Source organism: Solea senegalensis, linkage group LG15 (assembly GCF_019176455.1).
Source record: "Solea senegalensis isolate Sse05_10M linkage group LG15, IFAPA_SoseM_1, whole genome shotgun sequence".
Classification (NCBI taxonomy): Eukaryota; Metazoa; Chordata; class Actinopteri; order Pleuronectiformes; family Soleidae; genus Solea; species Solea senegalensis.
The window spans coordinates 3,661,155-3,684,816 of NC_058035.1; the positions used below are offsets into that span (position 1 = coordinate 3,661,155).

Genomic DNA, 23,662 nt, shown 5'->3' on the forward strand with positions numbered 1-23,662 from the left:
TTTTCATCTTCTTAATCTAACAGTTTACTGAACTTGATAAGTGTCCTATCAACATGCTAATCAAATTACTTCGGAACCAAAATTGACAGTTTTCATTAATTATACAAGATTATTCTAATTGCAATTCAAATTTATTCATTCCGAACAGAAGGTATTCAGTAATATTTTACAAAATTTGCATATTAAATGGAGGGAGTTGTGCATTATGCATGGTAATGTATGCACAGTTTCTTATTTTTAACTTCACGGCCATATGTGGTGTCGTTGTAGGAGCAGGTGAAAAGTCTAAGTGTGTTTAATTTGCTTGACAAACATTCGGCTGGAGCTTGTCAAGGGGAGTATTGTGAATGCCAATCTTTATTCCCTCTTTATTGATTACCCCAAACTCCAAACATCTGGAGGTAAATGGCACTGAGAGAGATGAACTGAATCATGGGATTAGTACCTTCAATGACTGAATCACTATCAATTACTTCAATAGCATAATTCAAGTGTGCGGCATAAAAAGCTACAGTACCTCGGTTTGAGCCAGGATTAATATTGCAATTTAACGTAACAAAGGAAGCATGGGAACGATATGGACGCCGTCCAACTTTTCGCACACTGACGGCATAAAGCTAATGCCGTTATCTAAATACGAAAGTGTTTAATTCCTAATTTAGGCTTTGTTTGTAAAATGAAAAGGCTCAACGCATTAGGCACATGTTTTAAAAGGTAATGGATTCTGTGAGTAAAACAACCTTATTTATTCACTGAGACGCAAAACCCCCAATTTGCTCTTTGTTTTTATTTCCTAGAGCGGGCAGTGAAGTGCAAACAGCTTACTGCGAAGCTGTTTACTACTGTATATGACAAAGAGTGTGCGTGTGTGCGCGCGCGTGCAAGCGTGTATGTGTGTGTTTGTAAGGGAAAAAAGGATGGGAGGGGAGGGGAGGGGAGGTGAGGGGCCTTGTTGGGTTGGCTCTTCCAGCTCCACAGGCAAGGTCTTGTGTTGTAATGTAAGCGTAATAATTATCAAACAGCATCGGGGCTGTGGGTTTGGGCTTTAACAGGGAGGTGGGGTTGGGGCACCATGTTTGATATGTAGAATCAGCCCATAGTGCATCCATAGAGGGTGACTAAATCGCACGGTTCATGGATCACATTAGTATTGCTCTGCATCCGCCCTCACACTATAGGTGATTTCCATTTAGACACACATTTCCACATGAAGATAAATATGACTTGAATCGTAATTTCCCTGAAGTAAATATAATACAAATACAACATAATACAGTGTCAGGCCGGGCAGGCTAATAGATTACTAGCGTGTTTTCCATTTGTATGGTAAGTGGTGAACCTAGGTGGTAGTCTGGCGAGTAACAAATTGAATGTTTAATCCATCTCAGTGCAGATTGAGGGTATCAGGAAAGATCGGTAGTCGTGTGCGAGTTCTCTTGTGACTGCTAGTGTATTAGATATTTTTCTTTTTTCTTTTTTTTTTTACTCTTAAGGGGGCTCGAGGAACGTGGGATTAACAAGAGGTGCAAAGTGGTAGATAAATGCAATGTCTTATCTTCCTTTTTTTGTGTGTTGTGTTGTTGCCAAAGTTGTGTTGTTTTTCAAATTCGGATTGTGACGTCTGTTATCGCACGACGTCGGATTTGAAACAACAGCAGCTCTGTTTGAGTTAGATAGTCGTGCGCTAATTTATGACTTTTAATTATGTTGTATTTTATATTCTAATATTAAATTATTCACTCGACTCTCTCTCTCTCTTTCTCTCTGGCCAATTATGTATGTATAAGTCATTATGCTCACTTCATTATGTTTCTTTATTCATTTAGAGGCGTCTTCATATGTGAGAGCATTAATTGTGGAGAAACCGTGACAAATACACACGTGCAGATGTGATGTATATGCTCTCCCACTGCTGCCAAACATCTCCCCCACCAAAGTACGCACGCACGCACGGCGGTTTGATTCTTTAATAAATGTTTGCGCTGACATTTTGGAGAAGCAAGATTAGCGTCGGGGCCGCGCCGCGTCTCATATAAAGTGTGACAAATTGGCATTTTTATATAGCTTAATCTGTTTACTATGATGTTTATGCGAGGAATTATTACAAACTAATTAAAGAAATCACTTTGATATAATTAGTCAGATTTCAGGAAGCTCATTAGTAGTAATTTGCATGAAAAATAAGCCCTGTAGTGGCTGCTCGGGACCCAGCTATTCGATCTGGGCTTTATCTGGTTACACATCAACCCCCATTGTTTGTTATTTGAGGCTGTCTGAAGTGGCCCACAATATTTTCAGTCATTGCCCTGAGAAGCGGTGGGGTGTCTTTCAACAAATTCCTCCCCTAAAGCAAGTCAACCTGTATGTGGAGGCAGACGCACGCTTGTGTGTGTGTGTGTGTGTGTGTGTACATAAGGCAGGAGGAGTGAGCGGCAAAACACTGTCTATTTATCTGTCAGGTTCCTGACAAAGAACTGAGCTGACAAGTAAGGGTTTCCCTCGGCAGAGCAGGGGGGCTTTCATTCACCGCACTTACATGCCCGGTCTATGCCCAGAGACTCATGTTATTTGCAAATCACACTCCTTTGAAAACTCACAAACGGGGCGAGACGTCGCCACGCTACGGGTTTTGTCAGCTGCCTTCACAACGGCTAGCCGCAGATCGCTAACAGCGTGGCTGCGTCGGATAAGGGAAGCAGCTTTCTCTTAGCATTTGCCTCGCTGTCACTTCCCCCCCCCCCCAACACATGTGATCTGTGTCTTCATGCTTGGGGTCTCTCCTCCCTCTGAGGGGTTGCCATCTTCCCTTTAGACTGACGATAAAACACCTTCACTCCTGCTGAAGTATGACAAATAAAAAAAAAACGGAGGATCCAGTCTCTGCTGGAGCAGTTTAGGAAATACATGTAGATCAATAATAATAATAATAATAATAATAATAACAATTAGATAATTATAAAAATAGCTATTTTAAGTGTGTGTTTTTTTCTCAGGATACTCTCAGGTTCAAAACAGGAGCTGTTTATTCTCTTTACCTGTTTCCCACCACGGGCGAAATCCTTCCCTAAACATCCGGACAGAGGAGCACTTGTGTGGCGCTGATGTCACAGACCTACCTGGCCTCCCTCTCACAAAAGCTAAGGTATCATTAGCTTGGTCCACACAATGGCCATTCAAGCGAGCCACAGCGCTCCTCAGGACCGGGGAACAATGTTATTTTTTGTCTCAGAATTATAAAGACAGAGTTTTTGCAGGAAACCTGACAGACAAAACCCTTTAGAGGTAAATGCTCCAGGCGGCTTTTTTGGTTTAATCTTTTCCCATTAGCATTTTGTCCTCTCTGCCCCAAACCCCCCCCCACCCTCACCCCACCACCACTCCCCTCCTTCCATTGCTCACATACAAAGACCATATTTACAGGGTCAAAAGTGAAAAAAAAAAAGTCTCAGGAGACTGCTTTTTGTGAACTATATTTTGACTTATCATGACTTCTCTTTCTGGCTTTAATTTCTATTTTCCTGCTCCCGGGATTCAGATGATCTACTCAACAGTTTAATAAGAAGAAGTGTATGCAGATGTATTTGCTTTGTGGCTCTAAATACATTTAGTTCCCATAAGCGACTAACAAAACAGAACACGGGAATCTAACACGCTCCCTCACCCTTAACCAAATATTGAGAGAAAGTGCACATGCAAGCATATTAAAAATTATTAACCCACAATGCAGGGGTTTATATAATAGTTATATTGTCAACAATACAACAGCAATGCTAAGGGTTCATATGTGCTACCTTTGTGTGTGTTCGAGCGCGCGCGCGTGTGTGCACACATTCACTTACGCTCGTGTGTATGTGTGTGTGTGTGTGTGACTCCATGTGTGTGATTCATTCCAGGGCAGTTTTAGTCCTTATAAAATATTCATTTTGGTTGTGCAGGGCCCTGTAATTGCCATCTCTCACCCTGAATTATTTATACCTCGCACAGACTGACAAAGCTTTGCCATACGGCCCCAGATGAATCAGAAAGCAGCCATCTCTGCTGCCAACAGCACTGGGCTTTCACACAAATATGGCAGCCACGTCTCTCTGCCTGGCCTCTCTTAATTTGACATTTTCTTTTTCCTCCTGCCTTTGTCCTAGGTGCACAGAAAGGTTACCTGTTAGCTTTAAGCACCGACCTGCTCTCTGTCTTTCCGTCTCTATCCCACCCCCCCCCCACCCACTACATGACAGTCCACAGTGGGTGTTTTTTTTTTTCCCCTCTCTTCCCCTCTCTCCTCCTCTTCTGAGAACACGTTAATGTGGCGGCCATGTCGGAGTGACTCCCTCATGTTTTATGATGACTGACCGGTCCTGACAGCCACTTTAGATGTATGTATTATACATAAGTAATAATATGATGTAGAAATACACGCGCACGCTTGGACAGACAGCAAAACCGGCGACTCGCTGACCTATATGTTGCGCGAGTACACATGCAAATTTGGACGCCGGATCCCGCATGGCTGTCGGTAAACGGTCAGAGCCTCCCCCCCCCCCGGCCCCCCGCTGTGCAGCTGCGTTCCTTTGCAGCACCACCTGGATCCGATCACTCCGAGGTGCCACGGGGAGTGACGCGAGCGCTGTATGGCTCTCATTGTAGCGCCGTCCAGAACCCGGCGTTCCAACACCCTAAATACAACTATTCACTCAGGCCCCGGCTACTCCGACATATGCTTATCTTCCATCTCACTAGTGCGGGGAGGTGCTGACTGGTATTTCCTCAAGGCCCCGAGCTCCAATGCTGACCAGTAATCAAAGCACCACATTTTCTCCCTCCTGCGCAAAAAAACAACAACCTAGAGATGCCCCAGTGCCGTCCAGCTGGTGAGCCGAGTACATATTCCCCCCCGAACTGTATTGTTGATGTACGTGATTATTTTCCTAATGTCAGCAGCCTTATGACTGACATCGTTGAGGCTGTCATAATCATTATCAGTAATCATCATCATATGAGTTTTATGGCCCTGGTGATGATTCAATAATATTTATGAACTCTACGAGTTTGGCTGATGTTGTCTCGACAGCAGCAAACCCGTGTTTGATTCGTTTTTACAACAGGGCCGCGCAAGACAAAACAACGCAGAATTATTTATGCTTTGTGTCTTATTATATTGTGTTCAAAGTCCTGGTAGAAGGAGAGAGGGAAGAGACGGAGAGAGAGAAGCCGTATTTGGAGTAAAACAAAGAACAGCGTGCAACAGTACACAGCCTCAGCAGTATCTGGATGTGAAGGGGCTGGGAGAGGCAGAGAGAAAGCTCCGGGCTAAACATGCACTATGTGGCAGGCTGGAGCTAAAAGCTGCATAAAGCATACAGCCTTAGTCCACACGGTTAGCAAGTGATGGATAGTTAGCAGGAGCTCAGAGTCTTCGTCTAATCTGTTACAGTAAACCTGTGCCAAAGCCTGAAGGGAATCAGTGGGGGCTAGCTGGGAGTGGGTTTGACGTGAAACCATTTGTGGAGACGAGCGATTCTCTTAAGTAAGAAACTAACAGTGTCCGGAGAGAGAGAGGGAGGGAGAGCCGGAGAGCGAGCGAGACGGAAGGTGAGGAGAATGAGTGAGAGTACAGGAGAGGAGGAGGAGGAGGAGGAGGAGGAGGAGGAAGAGATACCATAATGAGTCCTGTAGCCATGGAGTAAATGAAGAGGGATTGACAGAGTGAGGGATCCTCAAGTGAAATAATGTCAATGCCACTCTGCCCATTAGAGAGAAAGGGGGGATGGTGGAGGAGTGGGTAAAGAGGGATGAATGGAGGGACACAGCTACATCTTAGGGTGCAGGAGGAAGCACATAAATAATTTGTGACACACACACACACACTGCTCACAAAAAAATATGAAATATGAAACAACAAAATGAACCGACAATAGAACGGCAGAGGAAGAAAGAAAGAAAGAAAGAAAGAAATAAAAACCAAATATAGGCCTTGGAAATACTCAATAAATTCCCGGAGACATGTAGTTGGGATATTTGATGTCGAACAATAATAATCACAGTGACATCTGCCTGGCTGCTCTCGGAGGAAATGGGCAGGAGCCTCGTGAGTGGAAGGGGTTAATCTCCCAAACCCAATAAGGTTGGATAGTGAGGCACTTGTTCCCTGATAAAGAAGTGATAGGATCTGTGGGTCTGGTCCCTCGGTGCTTGTACAGGGGTAGAGCAAATATTGTTAATGTGCTGTGGTTTACTTCGGCTAAGGCGAGAAAAACAGCTCCGCTTGACGAGAGAAGACAGCGGCGAACCAGAATACGGCAGAAATGGCCATGCAGCTCAGCGCGGGGCCTCCCGGGGACTAAACTGGCATATATATCCAAGCCCACTCAGTTGCATAAATAAGTGTTGGCAAAGATTAAGATCTATAAGTGTCTCTATTTCTCATTTTACCTGCTCGGGCTTGTCACAACAGGGATCTGAAAGCAGTTCAGTGGAGTGCCTAATAACTGGAGCAGTAGGTAGGGAAGGCAGGAGGCTTGACATTAAGACCCCGGCGTTTTGGAAATCCGATACGCTATTGACCCGTGTACTACTATCTCAGCGTAGAGATCTGGTGTCAGCAGATTGTAGTCTGGTGTTGGGAGCCGTTTCTTACAGGGCTCCTATAACAGGGGCCCATTGAGTCTGGGAGGCAGCTGGGGCCTGATGGGCTGGAGCTGCTCGGTGATCGATACTCACCGCCTCGCAACGGATGACCTCACTGTCATGGCTGCCGGCTGTGGACACTGCATGCTAGTCATTAGTGCCGGGGCACCAATCAGGAGCTTAGACTTGTCAATACCTGACTCTTACAGACACTGTGGCCATCTGTCAGCGTATTGTGTAACGGCCTAAATAAATGTTGGGGAGCGCTTTTGTGCGACGTGGACAAGGTGCAGCGTTAGGGTTGGGAAAAAAAATAATACACGTGTACGTTCGCGGAGGTGATTTGGGAAACGAACAAACGCTTTTACGCGTCGTTAAAAAAACAATGTGAAAATGAATGGACAGAAAACAACTGAATGATATCGACGGGCCAGGCCTGCCTGAGTCGATGCAGCCTCCTTAATAATACAACATTATCCTTATTTGCCCTCTTCACTCAAATCAAAGGGATGGACATTTATGCATGAGTGACATCAACCCGGCAATTAAGTTGGCCATTTAAATGAGAGCAGACCTTCCTCACCTCGTCTGTTTGTCTCTCTCTCTCTCTCCCTTTTTTCCCCTCTATTCCAGCTCTGTTTGATGATGGTAGAGGGTGAGCTTGAATTAGGGCGATGGGTCTTCCTTTGAGTGTCAGCCTAAAATGATCAGAGTAAAGATAAGAGGGTGTAGCAGCCCTCAAATCAGTCAAAGTGCCAAAGTCGGCCTTTTTCTCCTCAATTACCGGGTCTGTGAAGCCAGGGAGTGGAAGGCGCAGAGCCTGCTGCATTACTAAAGAGACAATCTATTTCCCCTTTGACCAGAGGGAGAGAAATCATTATGGCATGATTAGTAGCTTCGGCAGTGGGCGAGCATGGAGGTACTACAGGAGAATCGTATTAATTGCCACAGACCACGAGGCATGAGCGGGATTGTTTTAGCGTTGATTTGTGGACCTGTATGACTGAGCTGTCGGAGATAAAAGCCGATGTCAGGTCTTAGTTATACTGGCAGACTTGGGGCACGCAGACAGAAGGAGTTGATGTCAAAATGAGCTTCCGCGGCTGCCGCGCAAGTCTTTCTCTATATGCGCCTGTCGATGTCTTCCTCTTTGTCTTTCTTCACACTTCATAGTTTTCCTTTACGCCTCCTACTATCCTTCCCTCTACTCCCCCATTCCCTCAGATGGACTCCACCCCACCCCTTCCTGTTCCCTCTCTCTCTCTCTCCCTCTCTCTCTCCTCCAACTGATAGCTGCCTTGGCCGATTATTTCATCCAGTGCGGTCCACTGAGAGCCTCCTCTCCCGGCTTTGGAAGAGCTTTAATTAGCCATGTTAATATCCCCTTCATTGGCCTTAATATCACTCAACACCTTCCTCCATCTCAGCGGCCACCAGGGTCCCCCTGTCCTGTCAGAACAGCTGATTATTGAGAAGGATAGCTTTAATCAAACCTAATTGCAGTTCATTCTTTCTCTCTATCCCCCTTTGCCCTCCATTGCCAACATCTAATGGCAGCGACGACTTGATATCCCATTAAAAAACAATTAAACAACCTCCTTTTGTCTCAGTGCGTGCCAAAACACCAGCACAAACTTCTGTAGATATTTAAGAAGTAAAACAGAGAGAGAGGGGCCTCGTCTTAATTGCTCCCCTTTTCACCAAGGACCAATTTGCACTGCGCTCATGGAGAATCTTAACCAACTCAAATGTAATGGATGCTATAGCACTGCCACTGCTGTGGACTATGAAAATTAAGCTTATCTTTTTAGCAGGGAAACTGTGCTTAATTGCTTTCATAACAGTAAACATAAAGCAGCTACTTTATGATAGCGTGGGCACTCTGTTTCTCGTGTTTATTGTTGCTTAACTTTTGGTTTCCACTGTAATAGGAGCGGCGTGTAAAAAGGCATTAAAGTCGCCCAAGAAAGGGAGACGAGACTAACTCTGGAAGTAATGTGCTTCTTTTATGAAGTCAACGTATTGCCTGGGAAATGTGTTCTATCTCTTGCGTTGACAAACAGTAAATTGTCGAGCAACGGGTGATACACACACACACACACACACACACACAGACACACACACTGTGCCTTGCCCAATCTGTATGAGAGGCGACAGACAAATAAAAGTCGTATTTCAGGTCTGCTTTCCGCAGATGTCTGCTGCTCTACATTATGACTCTTTGGGGAAATAAAAACAGGGTCAGGGAATTAGAGTACATAATGGTCATTTTGATGATCAGCCAACAGATGCAACCCGAAAACACAGCGAACACAATCAAGTGAAATGCACTAATGACAAGTCAGGTTTTTTATGGCCTCGCCACACACCGACAGGCAATCAGCATTCTGGCGTGGGTTAAAGCGCCTTTTATTGATGTCCGAGCCAACGCTCCTCGGACGTGGAGGGGGAATATCTTCTCACCTCTCCCGTCTCCCTCCCGGGCCCTCGGCGGAGAGAGCGCCGCGGTAGAGGAGTCTATCGAAGACCGCTTCCAAATGACCAGTGCATGTGTTAATGTGGCCAGGGTTAGAGGGGTCGTCTCAGACGCTGATTTATGGCCTGGCCGCGCTCCCACTGGGCGAACGCTGAAGTCTTAAGTGTTGTGAAAGCGTCCTCGCAGGCCACACAAGCCACTGTATTTAGCAGAATGAAATGGCCGCGCAATCTCTGGTGCAATCTATGGTAATCCAATGAGTTGCAGCGATTCAGGGAGCCGAGGCTCGGGCCGTACAATGGAAACCACAGTGTTGCATATAGTAATGCCAGTGCAACGCGATGAAAAATAAATATCACAGCGTGGTGTTTATAATGAATCAGGGCAAGCAACGGCACAATCAGTCATGATTCTGTGGGGAGAATTTGCAGAAACAACAAGTCGATTTCATTGTTTATTCTGGGGCAGGGTTTTTTTTTTTTTGTTTGCACAATAGGCTCCACATCTGAGACATTTTTATCTTTCGGCCGCGCTGTTAATCTTCCCCTCTTTAACTATTTTATGTCTGCGAGGCCGCGTCTTGCGCACAGCTCTCAATTCGAGGTTTTTTTTTTTTTTTATCAGCGAATTTAGGGCGGAAGATGAGCGGCGGAGAACGGCAGCCCGCGAACTAACCAAGCCCAGATCTCACTCAGACGTGACATTTGTTCAGAGACGATTAGCCAGGTTGTAATTTGTGGCATAATTGCCTCACCCACCCACAAGTGCATGGGTGTGTGTGTGTGTGTTGTGTGTGTGTGTGTGTGTGTGGCATACGGTAGTCCCAGGAGTGTCCGCCTAATTGCCTGACAGGACTATAAGTTTTGTGGCGCGCTCTCACCTTGTTAGGTCCTTTATCCCTGATGCTCTTCAAACAAGACCTGGTCACAGGTGGGCCTCATTTGCTTCCCTATTGAACAGGAGAACTTTAATTGCACAGGGGGTGTCCTGGGATTAAAGAGGTGGGTGGAATATCAAGTGACTTCCTGTATGTTAGTGGCAGATGGGTGGTTGGGAAAGACCCGTGAACTCAGGTGAGAGGAAAGGAGACGACAAAGAGACGGATGCTCTCGGCTTTGAGGGAATAACAAACACAGTGACTCGCCCAGAATGTGGAACGTCGCGCTCGTTCCTCGGCGACTGAGTGTGAATGGATCAGATACTGGGAGCGTTTGAGAGTTCTCGTTCAAGTATTTCATCGCTTGTGTAAAGTGTACGATCAGGTGTACTTAACTTCTGCTTCTTGTGTGTGCTCTCTTTCAGATTCTTCCTAAAGTTCTTTCTCAAGTGCAATCAGAACTGTCTGAAGAATGCAGGGAACCCACGAGACATGCGCAGATTCCAGGTGACTGAAATCTATTTCACACGTACTCACACACACACACACACACACACACACAAGTGTATAAATGCACCTTTTAGACAAAATACACATATGTACACAATTCTGTTATTGGCACGGACGGAGGCTAAAAACCAGGGAACAGGAGAACCTGGTGTTTTGTGTCCTGTGTGCTCCGGACAGAATATTTATTAGAGCGTACCATCTGACATAAATAAGGATATGGGATTTAAGAGCGCCATCAATTGTGTTCGAACCCTGACAGCTTTCAGAGCCTCAGCGCAGAGGGGAGGACGATCCAACCACATGTAACAACAGTGTTAACTCAGAATCTGTCTGGCAGCGGAAACGCATACCTCCTTATATACACATATGCGCAGGCACGCACGCACACGCACGCGCGCACATGTGGATGCATGCACATTCGCGCTAGCAGCGCATATATTTGCTTTCTCACCCACATATGCATACACTTAAAGTCACACATGCATTTCTCTCCCCGCGCAGCCCGGCGTAAGCCATCTGAAAACCATCATTACCGCGGGCTCACAGAGAAAGCGGCGATTTACACTGAAAGGACACGACCGTTGAGCACTTTTACTGCTTCTTTAACCCTCTCGCTTCTAATGTGTCAAGTAGTTGAGCCTTGAAATTATTGACCCCCCCCGCTGATCCATTTATCCAACCACCCATCCATCCTTGCCAGACATTTCCACCGCGAGCAGCCCCCACTAGGTCAAGGTGAGAGAGTGAGAGTTTAGTGTGATTTGTCCTATCAGGATACTGACAAACTACAGGAGGGCGCCCGTCACTGACAGCCCCGGCTCTGTGATAGACACACGAGCCCAGCGTCCTCCAGGAGGAAGCCCAGACATGAAACAGACGAGACAGGGTGTCCCCCTCCTGATGTCACCACCATCAGACCTCCCCTGCCTCTTCACATCTTCCCTCAGGGTGAATGTGGACTGATGCATGACAGCCACCAAGGGCTCTCACCTCTCACTCCTGTGTGTCAGAAGGAATGCAAGGACTAAGTTGTATCATCTGACTAAAACGTCTAAAACAAGGAGATTTTTTTTTTTTTATTGGAGGGTGGGGGCTTTTTTTTTTTTATGTTCCCTTGTCCAACAGTTAGTATGCCATTTTCTCCTAAATAGATTTCCCAGATGCTCAACCGTAGGTGTTTCTCTGGCCAAAGCTGTGTATTCTGCATGCCTTCCACTCCACTTATTACCCCCAAAAACCAGCTGGAGGCCAGAGAGGGCCCAATCCATCATCCTCAGCTTGGCCCAGCTCTGAACCTGCTCACAAGAATGGAGCTCTTTCACTTCCCCTTCTCTCTGCAGCCCCTCCATCTCAAACCTACCCCCTCCCCAAAAAGCCCCCGCCTCCCCTAAATTCCACTGCTACACCGAGGTCACTCACCGGCAAAGCAAACCTGAGAGGCGCTCTCTGTTTCCGGTGCACAAACACTTTGACCATTCACACGCGGCTCCACTGTGTGGAGATGCGGTGGCCGAGGAAACAACAACAAAAATAAGCATTATGGGACGCGGGAGTGTGGCTTGGAATCGGATCCTGGGTAAAATGTTTGCCGAGTGATGGGATGGAACACGGTGGAGTTGGTAATGACTCCAGTAATACTTTAAAAGGGAGGGCCTCTCCGTCCTCAAATAGACGGACGGGGCTGATCAATAATTCTGAGCTTGGGCTGCGATGACAGTCGGTGGAGTGGGCCAACGGAAATGGTATTTTAGTGATTGAAAAGTCAATTAGCTGTACACAAATGCAAGACACTCACAAAATGGCGGAGAAGCACCGGGCGTAACTGTAATGCGATACGGGCAAAGAGAACAGCAGCTCGGAGAATAGCGATCAATAGCACGCACACACACACACACACAGGCACGAACTTCCCCAAAACATCCACGTGAAAACCCTCCCTCCCTCCCGTGACGTGATATTCCTGTCTGCTGTTTCTATAACAACACGCTTAATTACATGTTTTCTACGTTTACTCCCACTGCAGGTTGTCGTATCGACGACCGTCAATGTGGACGGCCACGTGCTGGCTGTCTCCGACAACATGTTCGTACACAACAACTCCAAGCACGGGCGAAGGGCTCGCAGACTCGACCCTTCAGAAGGTACGCCTCCTTATATGGAGCATGGTAGGCACATTTTTACATCCTATGATTTGCTACGCTCCCTTTTTTTCCCCCCGTAGTTTCTTTTAGACATCCTCACCTTTTTTTTTTTTCTCGCCACACACCTATCGTAGTTTGCTTTTTAGTCACTTTTGTTCCTCCATCACTTTTTTTTAGTCCCTCTGTCGTAGCCACTGCTCTTTCACAAGTGTACGTGATTTATTTTTTGATATCACAGGTGATTATAATGATTATACTCAGAGCTCATTCATGATTTAGGGGAGAGGAAAAAAAAAAAGTTTTATTACTTCCAGTCTCCTAATGCACCTACATTTGTCCTAAAAGCCAATGTGAAACATGATCAAATTGCCTAAGAATTTGGCTGTGAGGTCAATTTCCTGTCATTGGGCTGTGCAGATTTGAGCTGTGAGAGAGAGCTGAACCAGGGGGGAGGAAGGAGAACGAGAGGCAGGGGAGCGGGGTGGTGGGTTGACGGTGTGTGTGTGTGTGTGTGTGTGAGTGAGTGTGTGTAAGTGAGGGTTGGGGCTATGAGAAAACAGAACTTACTGTTTTTCCTCCAACTGATTCCATATGATAGACTGATTGCCTGCTCGGCCAAAAAAAAGAGAGAAAAGAAGGACCACCAAACCATGGGAAATCCAAAAAGTAAAATGCACTAAACATAACCTTATGACCCTCGTGGCCTCCAGTTGCAGATGGGAGCACACGCAGCTGAAACATTGTAAGAATAAGAAGGAAGAGAGGGGGAAAAAGAAAAGGCGGTGAACTGACTTGGGCCAATTGTGCAAATTGCTTATCTTCAGATTTCAAGAGCCAATTATGGCTGGGCAAACAGTTTATATACACCACTGACTAAAACAAGCTTCTCTACACATTAATGGGCATTAATGGTTCTATCACCAAAAGCAAATGTAATGTTTAATACAACAACGACTAATAAAAAAAAATTAGGGGGAGGAAAAAAAAAAAAAAGAAAAAGAAAAAAGGGACTAGACAATTAATATATCTCAGTGCTCTCCAGTCCTAGTGGGGGAAAAGCTAATCTATTTGTTTTTGTCTTTATTAATGACTCCTCTACTGGAGAACAAAATCAAATAATTAAAGTCCTGCCCGGAGCACCAAAGTCATTATGTTCACTGACGTTCTGTTTGTGTGTTTCACGTTTATGACACGATAGGTGTGGATCGCCTAGCAACCAGTTTCTTAATGAGGAGAGCAATTAAAGAGGTTGAGCCCTCGCCTCCATGTTCCCCCGCTCCCCTGAGACCATCAGTGTTTTGTGTACGTGTGTGTGTGTGTGTGTGTGTGTGTGTGAGAGCGCTTGTGTTCTTTACAGGTTACCCCAACCCATCCCTTTCTTCCTCTCTTCACCACACTCTTCAAAGCAGCAGAGTGACGCCCCGTAAAACAAGAAAAGAAGCTATTGTCAACCGCCCAGTTGAACATGTCGTCGTCTAATAACTTTAATACGCCTTCCCTCTGCTTAAGCGTTAACATCTTCTTTTTCTTTTCTTTTTTTCCCTTCCCTTTTCGTCGTCGCCGCCGCCGTCTTCTTCTCCCACACTCGGCTCCATAACAAACTAATTGAACGTGCGTCAACAGACGTTCGTGCCGCTTTGTTTGGCTCACCTTTAATAAACAGAGGTGCGACACGTGAGGGGAGATCAATGCAACAGCCCGCTTTGTCTTCCTTCCGTCGCACTCTGACAACTGCAAATGAACGGATTCAGGGAGGGAAAAAGGAGGACAGGGAGTGGAAATAAAGGCAATAATAAGCGTCTGCAGGAGCACAACGAAAAGATGGAGGTCTAAACGCCATTGTTTTGAGTCCAAAATAAGGTTTAATAAACTTTATATCGCGACTTTAAACTCAGTCGTTTTGTAGCTTCCCCCATGTTCATGTAACAAATCAGGAAACAAATGGCCAGACGACGAGCAGACAGACAGGCAGGCAGGCAGACAGCGTGCTTTAAATTAGCAACACATTCTTCCTCAGGAGTTCACTGGGCGAGAAGCCTCAGATATGTGACTGACTGACGGACTGTGTGGCTGCTGAGAGAGAGAAGGCATCCCTTCCTCCTCCTCAGCTTACACCGGCTCACACTTGATCTAAGGCGTGCTGCCCCCTATTGGCCCAGGGGTGCGATAGCCTGTGGATGCACAGGCAGAACCTGCACCCTCGCACCCGTGTGACATTCTTTGTGTTCACTTTGTGTGGATTGTCACACAACAAGCATATTATGCATTCAGACGCGCAAGTGTTGCTTTGAGGCCGCCTGTCACTCAGACATGTATAGATTCGGGCTTAAAGGTGCATAAACACGCTCACAAATAGTCGAGTCTTTCACACATACAAACACACACATGAACAGCGCGGCACACACACACACACACACACACACACACACACACACGTTCCTTAGCTCAGTTCCACCATTATAGAGCCCCAGACAATATAGGAGACTCAGCATAGAGCCTGCAGCGCCTGCCTCATTTGCATGCCAAGTGGCTGTAATGCTGTTAGGGTTTATGCAATAAAGACAAGTGAATCCAGACTGCTGGGCCTAAGAGGAAGAAAGAGAGGGAGAGGAAAAAAGAAGGGGGGAAAGGAGAGGAGGAAAGGAGAAAGAGGAAGGAGAGAATGTGTGTGTGAGAGAGAGAGAGAGGTTGAGAGTGAGAGGGAGGCAGAGAGAGAGAGAGTCAAAGGGAACAGATGGCCCAGGGAGAGGTAAAAGGTATAATCCCATCAGCTGCACTATCAACCGACCATCTGGACATCCCACAGCACAATTACAACACATTTCAGCAGGCAGAACAAAGGACGGCGTCGCAGGGCCACATCAGACCTGTTTGAGTGTCACAATACTAGAGCCGGGACCTCCTCTGCTCAGATCTCACATCGCTCCTGACGTCCTCTACGACCCCCCGCGCGACGGAGACAGATTAGGACAGATCGGCGACGCGTACACATGTCGTTTTCGCCACGCGGAGCATCAATAAGTCAAGTGGAGCCAGGACTTGGGTGATGCGCCTTATAAATAATATCTCCACATTTGCAGACGATGTCACGACGAATGAGACAGATCCTGATAGATCCTGATGTATAGTTCATGAAAGTTGTTTTTGGAGGTCTGAGCTGTGATATACTCTAAAAATGAAACATCTACCTTACAAATATAATCAGTTATGTATCGTAGTCGCAAATTATCTGGATAACGTACTAAAAGTACAGCTCTCACCTTTCATTTTAAATGATATCTCTGGCTTTTTGACAAGTAACCAAGCTTAAAATTGACGATTCCATGTATTTATAGCTCACAGACTTCACAATAACGTGATTAATGCCACGATATCAGCCTTTAAAACCAGGTGAACGTTACATTATGTTATTGAGATAACACTGATGTGTCGCCCAGCCCCTAATCGTATCCCATAAACCAAAGTTTGTGACGACTTAGTGACGCAACAGTCAGCCCGGCCGACTCTTTGCGTCCTCATCTCCTCATGATGCCCATCATCTGCTGGGGGGGCAGGACGGGGGGGCGGGTAGGAGCAGCATTGTGCGTGTCTGTCATCAGATCGCCTGCGCTGACTGTGTAATCCACTTCGCCACGGTCCCCATTCAGCACATGCTCCCCTCTCTGTCTGTGCATTGAGACATATGCAAATTTCCCAGGCAGAAGGGTGGACGGCTTAGGGCCTCAGTTGCTGCCTCTTCGTGGGTCTCTCTGTTTGTGTGTGTGTGGGAGCGGGAGCCTGGGGGTGTGTGTAGGATGCTTGTCGAGGTTTCAGCTGCCCCCAACCACCCCGCCATCAGGTTTTTTTTTTTTTTCCTCCTCCTCCTCCTCCTCTTTCTTTCCTGCCCCCCCCCCTCTTTCTCTCATCCCCAAAGTCAATTTGTTTACAGTAATTTTGAAGGGTGAATTATTTGCTGTAATCGTCCGCACTGATGAAGGTCAGGCCCTTAGAGGGGGCCCAGCATGCCCATAGAGGGTTGGTCCTCTTTCAGACGCTCCGCTTCGCAATTAAGGAAAGCAAATGTCACTCCTCCAGGCCTCACAAATGAAAATCTGTACGAGGTGATTAGCATGAAGTCAACAGCGCCTGTTAAAGTCAGATTCCCTGTAGTACCAGTGTGGGTGAGCGTGTGTGTGTGTGTGTGTGCGTGTGTGCACTTTATGGGCAGAGCGAGAGAGAGCAAACATGACCTGAACAGACCCAACAGCAAGGCAAACAAAGGGAGATGTCTTGTCTGAGGTGATTCATACAACAATGGCCGCCTGTGATTTACTTACTGGATGGAAAGGATAATAGAGGTTTAGGAGTGAGCTTGTAAGGTGAAGGAGGGGAACTTGCTGAAATAGTTGCTCACATCTTCTTCTTTTTTTTTTGTGAGTTTGAGGAACCCGGGAAAAACATGCACAATTCATAGTGTATTAAAAGATATTGATGGAAATAGATTAAATTTGATATTGCTACTTTATGGCGAGCTGTCATGCTATTTCTGTTGTAAACACGGTGTTGTGCTGAACACCATATTAAGGTAATGCATCAAATGACAGCGAACGTGAGGCACCAGATCACTCAAATTAGATTATAATAACAACCCCGGACTGTTGATGAATGGCAGTGAGGGGGGGGGGACGTAGTAGAAGTCGTGCCAGATGAAAAGCATTGTAATAAACAATATGAAATGGATTGAATCGATCACAAAAAGAGGGGTGGGGAGAAAACACAACTCAATCTGAATAATTCATGAGTGCATTTCACGTTATGAAACCTGAAACTCTGCACTGCATATGCAGAACAAAGGTAATGAACTAACGTGGAGCAGCAAAGCTTTCGCTTGTCATTTCCACTTTAACTGCCCGTATTCTTGACTCATTTAAGATGTGTTCAACTTTGAAATTTTTACTGTACATGCGAGCGCGTGCTTAATCAATTCTGATGGCTACATTTGCCCTGACACGTAATTTGCTCCATCAAATCATTTTCCTGGCGAGCCCAGCGTTTAGCCTTTGTGAAGTGGACCATTTGAAGGGTCTGCTTAACTACACCACTCCAGCGCGCTGATAAATGATTTTGATTCTCATGCCTTAAAGGACAAATCCATCATTTTTTCCCACCCCCACCTTTTTCCAGGGGGGCAATTTCCATGATATGTCTTTGTGAGCGAGACGTGTAGGGATGAATGTGGAGGTGATGCAGTGATGTGTCTGTGTGGAAAGAGACATGGGGGCCGCTGCACGGTGAAGCTCAGGTGCTGAATTTGCTCTTCTCTCTTTGTCTTGGATAAGCAGCCACCCCGTGCATCAAGGCTATCAGCCCCAGCGAGGGATGGACCACTGGAGGAGCCACTGTCATCCTCATAGGGGACAACTTCTTTGACGGACTCCAAGTCGTGTTCGGCACCATGCTCGTATGGAGTGAGGTACGACGAGAATTTGAAATTCATACAAGAAAAAGACACCGTCAAAACTTTCTTTCTCATTATACGCCGCATTTCTACACAAATGACATTTACCTTATAGCTCGCTCTGTCTCGATTCTACATTACAGCGCACTTGCTCTCTAGTATAGTGACGGCGAAGTCATATTTATAACTATATTATATATTACTTCTATAGTAATCAAAGAGTAACAGCTTGGGATTAATAGGAAATGTGTGCAGGACATAAATGAGGATGAATTTCAACGGTAATTATCATAAATATTCTCATGTGAACGTATGACACCGAGTAATTCTCATTATCTGGATTTTACTTAGGTAATGACATGATATTATCGCCTTAATCTCACACTATTACACCTGTTGTTGCCAATCTGTAAACGGCATTAGAAATAAGAAGGTATTAACATAACATTACCTCTATATTACAGAATTTGACGTGTTACTGCGCAGTAATGTAAAGTGTTATATGTATATATACAAACTTCAAGTTTTACTCTCTATGATTCTTGTAACTCCTTGTATTATTCGCTCTCTTGTGCTCTATTCTTCTTATGCACTCATCCTAATCTCAACAAAACCTTTTTCCCCTCTTCTTCTTCCCCTGTAATCCAGCTCATAACTCCCCACGCCATCCGCGTCCAGACTCCACCTCGGCACATCCCCGGTGTCGTGGAAGTCACGCTGTCCTACAAGTCAAAGCAGTTCTGCAAAGGTGCCCCTGGGAGATTTGTCTATACCGGTGAGTCAAAAAAAAAAAAACCCTCTCTCCTCCTCCCTCCTTCTCTTTCTCCGGGCTTCTCCCGTGCCCTATAGCTCTCCCTCTCCTCCTCCTCCTCCTCCTCCCCTAGTCTAGATGGAGCCCTTAGCCCCACGTCCAGGTGCTATTAATGGACTAACCAGGGCCTCGCTTGCTGAATGTTAAACGTGTGCACTCTGCACGGCCAGCGAGAAGGTGTTTTCATGGAGGGGCTCCTACAAGTGCAACACGATCCCCCTCTGACCTGCCATCATACAAAGGCGCTGCCAAGCTCTGTTAAACTCAAGCTGTCAGGATAAGTCATTCTGCCAAGTTTCTTAATCTGTCCTGTTGTGAGACAGATAATGCTTTCTGCTAATTTGCTGATTTTCCACAGCAACATGTGGTTTCACTTTTTTTTTTTTTTTGTTTTATGAATCAGATTATAGAAGAGCGATATGTGGGTTAAGTGTGTGAGCGTGTCTGAAGTTATTCATGAGAGAAAGAGAAAGTGTGGGACGGCGAGAGTGCGAGTGTGTTTGTGTGTCACACTATAAGTCAGGGATCTGATTATCTTGGCTAACAGACGGAAGTGGTGGTCTTATCTGTCATCATTGGTGAGGAGGCCGAGGTCACGGAGGTCAGAGCCTGTCTGACCTGGAAGCCTCTGTCTGTTCCAACTCTGATGGGCAGAATGAAGCCGGGGTGAGGGAGTGAGGGGGGAGAGCGTCAAAACTAAGCACTCTCACTTCCCCCAGGCCTCCAGCACAGCCGTGGCCTTGAGCACCTCAGAATTGCAAAGTGAGGGCTAGACCCCCACCCTTAAGAAGACAAAAAATCCAGACCCCTCCATTCTGAGGCAGCTGTTTCTCATCAAGTCCCCCACCACCACCTTTTTTTTTTTTTTTTTCTTGCTCCCCAAACCTCCACCCCCAGCAATCCGTCCCCTTCTCCTCCAACCGTGCAGTCTGGCCCAGCTCTCCTGCGTTTAACCTCCCTTGCAGGAGTGGAGCAGAGGCCAACAAGGCACCGGGATAATGAAACAGGAGTGTAGTGTGGCTGCCTGTTTGTGTGTGAGCAAGTGAGAGAGAGAGAGAGAGAGAGGGAAACTCTGTGTGAGTGTGTGTGTGTGTGTGTGTGTGTACACACGTGTTACTGCACAGCGCTGAGAAGGTGTATAAGTTAAGACATTAATGGCTTCTATAGCACCCTGGTGAAAGTGCCAGGTCCCTTAAGAACAGACCCCATTAGTCACAGAGGCTAAGCGGATTGGGATGATTACCATCAGGTTTTACTGGGGGAAACGTGTCCCCTTCTCTCTATCTTTGTTGACCCCCTCCCTTCAATTCTTCCTCTCCGTCTTCCGCGGGGTTCCTACTCACTTCCAGTTAGTATAAAGATACGATTACCCCTGGAGGCAAACGGCGGTACAATTGATTAGTGCGGTGAATTAAAAGAGAAAGTCACCAGTAGACAGGTCCGGCTCCTCCGCTCGGCTCTGCTATTCCCCGTGTGGCTCACCCTGATTGTACGAGGGGCTGACGCTCGAGAGAGAATGGAACTGTTAAGGAGAGCAGAATGCATGACGCTCCAGCCACTAAATGCCGTATGTACAGTAATTGCTACGTGAAAGGATGTTAGCTACTCCTCTCACACGTTTAAGAAAAAAAAGAAGAGGTGAGCGAATGGGGCTCTGCAGAGACGCAGGAGAGTGGATCATGTATTTAAGAGTGAAACAGCTCATTTCCAAGCATAAAGCATTTCTGCCTGTGATCCAAGCACTTGAACAAATGGCACTGCACAGGGAAATAGATTTGAAATGACCTGGAGATACAATAGCAGATTACATGGGGGCTGAAAAGGACACGATGTAGTGACAACGCGGTCTGAAAAGGCACAGAATGTGACATATCAAAGGTTTAGTTATCAAAGCGTACGGCTTCAAGAGGAGCGCCTTTTTTTTTAAGACCGCCCCTCTCTTTTTTTTCCCCCCATGTTGACTCTTCTTGCACCACCACTCTAATTGTGGAGATTTAACTCGCTCAATTTAAGAAATTATCACAAATTACCGAGAGTCAACACAGAGGAGACTGCAGTCGATCCGAACAGCCGAGGAACACGTCCGCATTCGGGGTTAGAACTCTGGAAGCGCTCCAAGACTCACAATCCATTCGCCGGGAGAGAGCACCCTGTAGTGTACGTCAAATAATCCTGTTGGCAATGACCATTAAAGGTTTAAAACAGTAACGAGACGAGCAGATATTAGATATAAAACTTTAGTGGGCTGAAGTTTACTGACTTGCTTCAAGGAGCTTATATCTGCAACTTTAATTGCCACATTTTTAAAAGGAATGACATGTTGGCCGATCTTTTTTTTTTTTTTATTACTATTTTACTCTCCTTACTTTTTTCTTTTTTTTTACCTTTCAGGAAAGTGTTGTCCCTTGTGGTTTCACTAGCTTGTCCTCTGTCTAATCCATGTATTGGTTATCCATTGGTCCCAGACAAGCCTGGTAGAACCAACTGTCAGCAAGGTTGTAGAAAATCAAAAGGAGAAAGTCCTGGCTGTATCCGAGTCAATACTTTATTATACTTTATGCTTTATTAAGCGCAACCAGAACTACATGCTGCTTTTTATCAGATAAAAAAAAAGAACGGCTCCATTTTCACCCTAATTTGCAGCGTCCTAGGCATTTTTGTGCGGCATAGTCACAGCACTGTATGAGAGAGAAAATCATAAATAAAAACTTTGACCGTACAATTTATCCAATTTAGGCCCCTAATTGCATCATAGCTGTTGGTTTCCTAGTTTCCACGAGAGCTCCCCTCCAGGGGCGACGATGCAGGCCCTTGGTAATATGGTTCTGCAAGCAGTCCTAACACACTCAGGCACTATTTATCCTAATCAGTGACATCCACATAACCAGGATTGCTTAAAATGAACCCCTTCCGTGCCCCAGAAAACGCACATTTACCGAGACCCCATTTGTCATGGGTAAATTGAGGGTCAGTAAACTTCGCCTGTATCCTCCAGTGGGGATCGAGGACATGCATCATAACGTTACGAGAGAATGATCGGCGAAGGCGAGCTGTCACACATTTGTCAGGGGGAAGGGAACATTATTTGCTAATTTCCCAAGCTGGGCACTGACAGGGTGCTTCGTCTTCAGACCTTTGTTGACCAGCATGGTTTCTCAGCTATTAGTACAAGTCAAGTGTTTTTTTTTTTCAACCCCTTCACTGTAAAGTGGCAGCAATAAGAGCCGCTCGTTCGACCACACAAGTTCGCGGCGCACCGGGGTGAAGGATTTTGGACGGAGCCGATGCCCCACACAGTGAGCGAGCTGCTGTTGCCAGGCCCTAGTTGAGGGCCAGACAGCCTTGAGGGCTGATGGATCACAAAGTTTCCCTCGTCAAGGTGACGCTATCGACTCCACTGCACCAAAATCTGACAAAATGGGTATGAGGCAGTCATTCATCAACATAAGGACAAAGAGGTCATGTGTGCTTCACTCAATACTGGTGAAGATCAAGAAATGTCAGTCCTGTGGAAGGGACGGAAAGGTAGATGATGATAGTGTTGTTTTTTTTTCTTGGTCGAGCTTCAACTACAGGTTCTTCGTTTTTAAGAAAAGAAAATCATGTCTTGACCTTCACTCACAACCAAAATCTCTTCATATATAAATTAAATCAATCTCAATTCTCACCAAGAAGGAAACGTTTTTGCACAGGAAACAATCAGAGATATAAATAGTCGTGTACTTCTCAAGTCGCTTCCTTTTCCACTCTTAGAAAGAGTAAGAACATGTTATGTTATGTCATCTCGGACCCTCCTCTCCCTCAAAAATCATAAAACTAACAAACACTGACGTCTTCCATCAGATAGGGTTCAGCCAGCGAATCCTTAACGTCTCCTCCTCCACCCTGACTTCACTTTGAAGTCCAAAATCAGATGGGACGCTTCCCTTTTCATTTCCTGTCCTGCAGGAGTTGGGTGTGGTTGTCCACTGGTTGCTGATCAGTGATGGGGTGTGGCCTAGAAGCCAAGATATGCTCTAATCAAAGGCATTCAGCGAGGTATGTAAACAGATACAGGCTTTAGAGGAGGACTTGCAAACGCACACCACCGGATACTGTACGTTGGAAATCCCTAAATCTATGACACACACGACATTTCAGAAATTTTAAAGCTGTAGTAGCGTAACACTTAAATGTCTGTCAAATTAGTTCACGCGACGCCGATGAAGTTAACTCCGTGTTCCTCAGTTTACATCTCGTGTTGCCCGGCAACATTCCTGAGCTGCACACAGGAAGTGATTCGCTTCATATCAAAATAGAAACAAGCAGCTACAAGAGAGTGGATTCTGTGACCCCCCCAAACAAACAATACAAGTTAGCGCTCAAATTTTAAATTTTTTTTTGAATGCTCCTTCAGTCGGGTCTGATAGTATTGCTTGACGGAGCTCATTTTCAAATTAAAGATGCAGCGTCTAAACGACAAAAAGTTCCTATCAACTCCAAACGACTAAGTAAGCTGTGTTTACGTCTCATTACTGAGCTGCACACAGGAAGTGATTTATTTTAAATCAAAACAGACGGAAACAACAGCGACATCGCTCTCGTAGAAGTAAAACAACTGCAAACAAGTTGGAGTGCGACTGAAAGCAGAAACAAGCAACTACAAAAAGTTTCCGGATTTAATTCTACTACTGCCGTCCCTGCGCTGCAGCTGCATACACACACATGCTCCCTCAGTATAATAGAATAAACCATTTCCCATCACTTCTGTTCACACAGACCAAACAGAGGCAGGTCAACAACCACAAAA

At 45.8% G+C, this 23,662-nt stretch overlaps 1 protein-coding gene across 10 annotated transcripts in view; it reads left to right on the top strand.

The window, feature by feature from the left end:
* The window catches only part of ebf3b (EBF transcription factor 3b), a 73,548-nt gene that overhangs the window by 34,071 nt on the left and 15,815 nt on the right, over positions 1–23,662 (top strand). For 2 of the 10 annotated variants that reach the window (XM_044045795.1, XM_044045802.1), the window contains exons 7-10: positions 10,400–10,481; positions 12,505–12,649; positions 17,944–18,077; positions 18,711–18,837. In XM_044045795.1, coding sequence (XP_043901730.1) covers positions 10,400–10,481; positions 12,505–12,649; positions 17,944–18,077; positions 18,711–18,837 — 488 coding nt within the window. The remainder of the gene's footprint in view (positions 1–10,399; positions 10,482–12,504; positions 12,650–17,943; positions 18,078–18,710; positions 18,838–23,662) is intronic. The other 8 variants (XM_044045796.1, XM_044045805.1, XM_044045799.1 and 5 more) reach the window with 5 other exon arrangements.